Below are 3414 nucleotides of genomic sequence, written 5' to 3'. Positions count from 1 at the left end.
TTATGCAGAGGGTTCGTTTCCTCCTTATAAAAAAAAAAGTTAAAAAGGTTCAAACCATTTCGTTGGTGAGTTCCTTTGTGTGCGCGCAATGCAATGATGAGGATGTTGGTGGATCGACCCTGCACACGTCTGTTACAGAAATGATTACATGTTTATCCCCGCACGCACATCACTATTTACCCTTTCTGCTTTCGCTGTAGGCAAGGCCGGGCAAAGTGTGCCAGTAGAGACGAACAAAGTGTGCCAGTTTCCTCTCCTTTTTGATGCATGCATGAGAAGGCATGATTACTCACCCTTGCAACAAGTTGGCTATCTAGCGGCTTGTTAATTGCATGGTAGACCGGGAGCGAGCTGAGCTGTTTTTGGTGGCTCTATCCTTTTCTCAGGATTACAAAAGAAGCTTATATTATGTGGGTTCGATCAATAGATATGAATGAAGTGGTGGGGCTTTCTTGTGAAAGCTATGGGATGGGTATATGCATGCAGTGTGTGTGTGGTGGCCACGCCATGATTCACCCACCCACACGCGCGCCTCAGCACTAGCTTGTTTGATTGCTGCCTTGACCTAGGAAGGCCGGCCGGCCGGCCAGCCGGGCTGCGCATCCACGTACTGCAACCCGGCCACATGCATGTTACCTACCTAACCAGCAAACAAACGAACTAATTATTAGCCTACCACAAAAGTAGTTCTACTAATAACCAAGATGGTGGCTTTTCTCGTTCCGTCCGTACGTGGACGGTGAGTGAGATTCCCATGCGAGGTGCTCGCTCACTGCCACCACCATGAAAAATTACTCACTACTGGCTAGTTTTCCCGAATAGCCAACTGCCCTGCCAGCAAGTAATCCCTGACGGTACTCGGTGGGTACATACTCCGTGGCGCGTACCCATGCAACAATGTGATCGATTCTTGTTTTGTTATCCAGACAAGTTGTTTTCAGAGCCCCCAAAGCATTGGAAGTATGCACGACTACTAATTATGAAGTTGGAGCATACAGGGCACAATCCGGCGTTCCAATTAAAGCACACAACCACACTTAATTGCTTATTTCAAAAGGAAAAAAGAAACAATGAAAGCCAGTTCGACCAGCACGCGCAAATCAAGCGACATTTTCCGGCAACTTATTAATGGAAGTTGTTGAGCCTCCTGCAGTTCTTCCTGATCTCCCCCTGCGACCCGGTGAGCGGCGTGATGTTGCCCATGTTCACCATGGACTGCGCGAAGTGCTGGAAGAAGAGGTGCACGTCGTTGGCGTAGGCCTTCACCAGCGCCGCCGTCTCGGCGCTCTTGGTGAGCAGCACCTCGTCGGAGCTGAGGAGGCCCCTGCCGGCCAGGATGTTCTTGAAGTAGTAGTTGTCGAACTTGGTGGAGGTGACGGCGTCCAGCGGGAAGAGGTTGTTGTCGCCGCCGGAGCGCGGGCAGCCCTGCCTCAGCTGCGCCGCCAAGGACACGTCCAGCGTGCCGTCGGCGAGGCCGTTGCCCGACTGGTTGTACAGCCTCTGCCTGAAGCTGGTGCAGCGGGACAGGCCGATGGTGTGGCCGCCGGAGAGGGCGACGACGTCCACGACGTTGAGGCCCAGGCGCTTGAACTTGGTGATGATGGTGGGGAGGGTGTTGTTTGGTGCGGGGATGCCTTGGTTGGAGCCCTGGATGCTGGCGCCCAGAGAGTCCCTCCGCCCGAGCGGCACGTCCCAGAAAGGCCCGCCAACCTGCATGGAGGCTCATTATTTGCATGTCAAACTTAAGAACCGGGAATAGAAGTGTTGGTGGTGGCGGTAATCAACGGTGACGTACCAGGATGGTGGAGTCGCGTGCGGCGAGGGTGAGAATGTCGGCGCAGGAGACGGTGCCGGGGCAGGCGGCCTCGAGGGCGGCCTTGATCTCGTCGACGACCTCGAAGCCCCTCAGAGAGTCCTTGTTGGGGTTGGACCCCTTCTCGCTGATGATGTTGGTGCTGTTGTCAAGCAGCACGGACGCGTCGCAACCCTGCAAAATAAGAGCAAGATACGATGAAAGTTTGTTTAGATTACGTGGCGTGGTTAGGCACACACATGGAAAAAAATAATACGTAGCTACTAGCTAATAGTAGCAGCACATAGGGAAGAGGCACATGCGTCTAGTTAACGTGCTAGTACGTTGCAGGGATATATCAGCGTTAGTGTGCATTTTGGGTTAATTATAATATAATCAATCATGGTACGGGTTCGATCATGTCACCCCAGACAAACAAAAAAGCAGCGCTCACATCCTCACATGGGCGATGTAGGTAGGCTGGCTATCTCATCACATCACTGGTTAAACAGTTAGCCTAGAAAACTACAGATTCCTCCATGCTCCTAGAGCTCATAGTGATGCACTTTTTCATGGTACCAAGGTGCAATTATAGCAAAAGCTTTAAAAGCTGAAATAGAACATTTCGCGCGTTGAGTCATGTGTTGGGACAGCTATTTAGCAACTGAAATGTGCATCTTATCGTGTCAGTTGAACATGAACTCAAAGTTTCATGCATGGTGGGAGAGCAAGCAAATACTGTAGTACCTTGACGAAGCAGTCATGGAAATGCAGCCTGACGAGGGAGGCGGCCATCCTTGTCTCCCTGGCGACGGCCTGCGCCACGATGGAGTGCACGATCTCCTTGGCTTTGGGGCACGAGTGATCGTAGAACTGCGGGAACAGCCCGCCGTAACCCGGGTTGCCGTGGGCGGCGCCGGCGAGGAGCAGCGGAGACACGAGGCAGAGCGCAACCAGGCAAACCATGGAGGTCGCCATTGGTGGATGGATGTAAGCAAACTACTTTGCTTCGCACTGCGAGGGTTGCAACTTGCAAGCGAGAGAAGGTCAGAGAGCTGCTTCCCGTGTTGTGTGTGGGTGGTGAGAAGAGGTGAACATGGAGTGGGTTTATATAGCGAGGGGATGGGATGGGGGCGCGTGTAGGGAGTGGCAGGGGAAGAAGAAAGGGCGGTTTCGAGAGCAGAGGAGAGGAGATGAGAGGACGGATGGTGAGATGGAGCTGGCGAATGGCCGGGTGGTTAGGCAATCCCGTTAGATGGGCACCTGTTTTCAACTGCTTCGTCAATAATTCTTCCATCAAGCAACTCCAATGGAAGAGATCCAAACTTGGCCCCAAGCCAAGGCCTAAAGAGTTGAAAGTGCTAGTGCTGCATGCTATTGTCCATGCATGCCTTGTCTCGGCCGGGCTCCATGGAAGAATAAACTTTAGTAAATGCAGGTTTGATCTGTCATTTCATCACATGTCCCACCGTAACACCGGCCAACCATGTTTAGGCTTGGAGCAACACGTGAGTGAGGTATATACCACGTAATCAAGCTTATAAATTACGATATATACCGGCGGGCCGTATTAATTAGTAGGAGTACTTGCTTCCAGTCGCAACGCTGTTGTGCAAGCAGGA

The 3414-nt window shown here is 52.2% G+C and overlaps 1 protein-coding gene across 1 annotated transcript; it reads right to left on the bottom strand.

Moving 5' to 3' along the window:
* Window positions 1-1018: 1018 nt before the first annotated feature.
* Window positions 1019-2941, bottom strand: LOC123439773 (peroxidase 72-like). Its single transcript, XM_045116450.1, has 3 exons — window positions 2540-2941; window positions 1796-1987; window positions 1019-1710 (listed from the first exon to the last, which is right to left on the bottom strand). Exons 1-3 carry the CDS (start codon window positions 2768-2770, stop codon window positions 1126-1128), a joined length of 1008 nt encoding a protein of 335 aa, XP_044972385.1. The 5' UTR covers window positions 2771-2941; the 3' UTR covers window positions 1019-1125.
* Window positions 2942-3414: the final 473 nt, after the last annotated feature.

The sequence above is a fragment of the Hordeum vulgare genome, chromosome 3H (assembly GCF_904849725.1).
Source record: "Hordeum vulgare subsp. vulgare chromosome 3H, MorexV3_pseudomolecules_assembly, whole genome shotgun sequence".
NCBI lineage: Eukaryota > Viridiplantae > Streptophyta > Magnoliopsida > Poales > Poaceae > Hordeum > Hordeum vulgare.
This window is presented reverse-complemented; position numbering and strand designations above follow the sequence as displayed.

What these genes read in the sequence shown, in the direction of transcription:
- LOC123439773 (XM_045116450.1), bottom strand. Translation starts at nt 2,770, where the DNA reads ATGGCGACCTCCATGGTTTGCCTGGTTGCGCTCTGCCTCGTGTCTCCG. An exon ending in TCCATGACTGCTTCGTCAAG is followed by an intron (nt 1,988 to 2,539) that starts GTACTACAGTAT and finishes CTTATTTTGCAG; the next exon opens with GGTTGCGACGCGTCCGTGCT. An exon ending in CACGCGACTCCACCATCCTG is followed by an intron (nt 1,711 to 1,795) that starts GTACGTCACCGT and finishes GCCTCCATGCAG; the next exon opens with GTTGGCGGGCCTTTCTGGGA.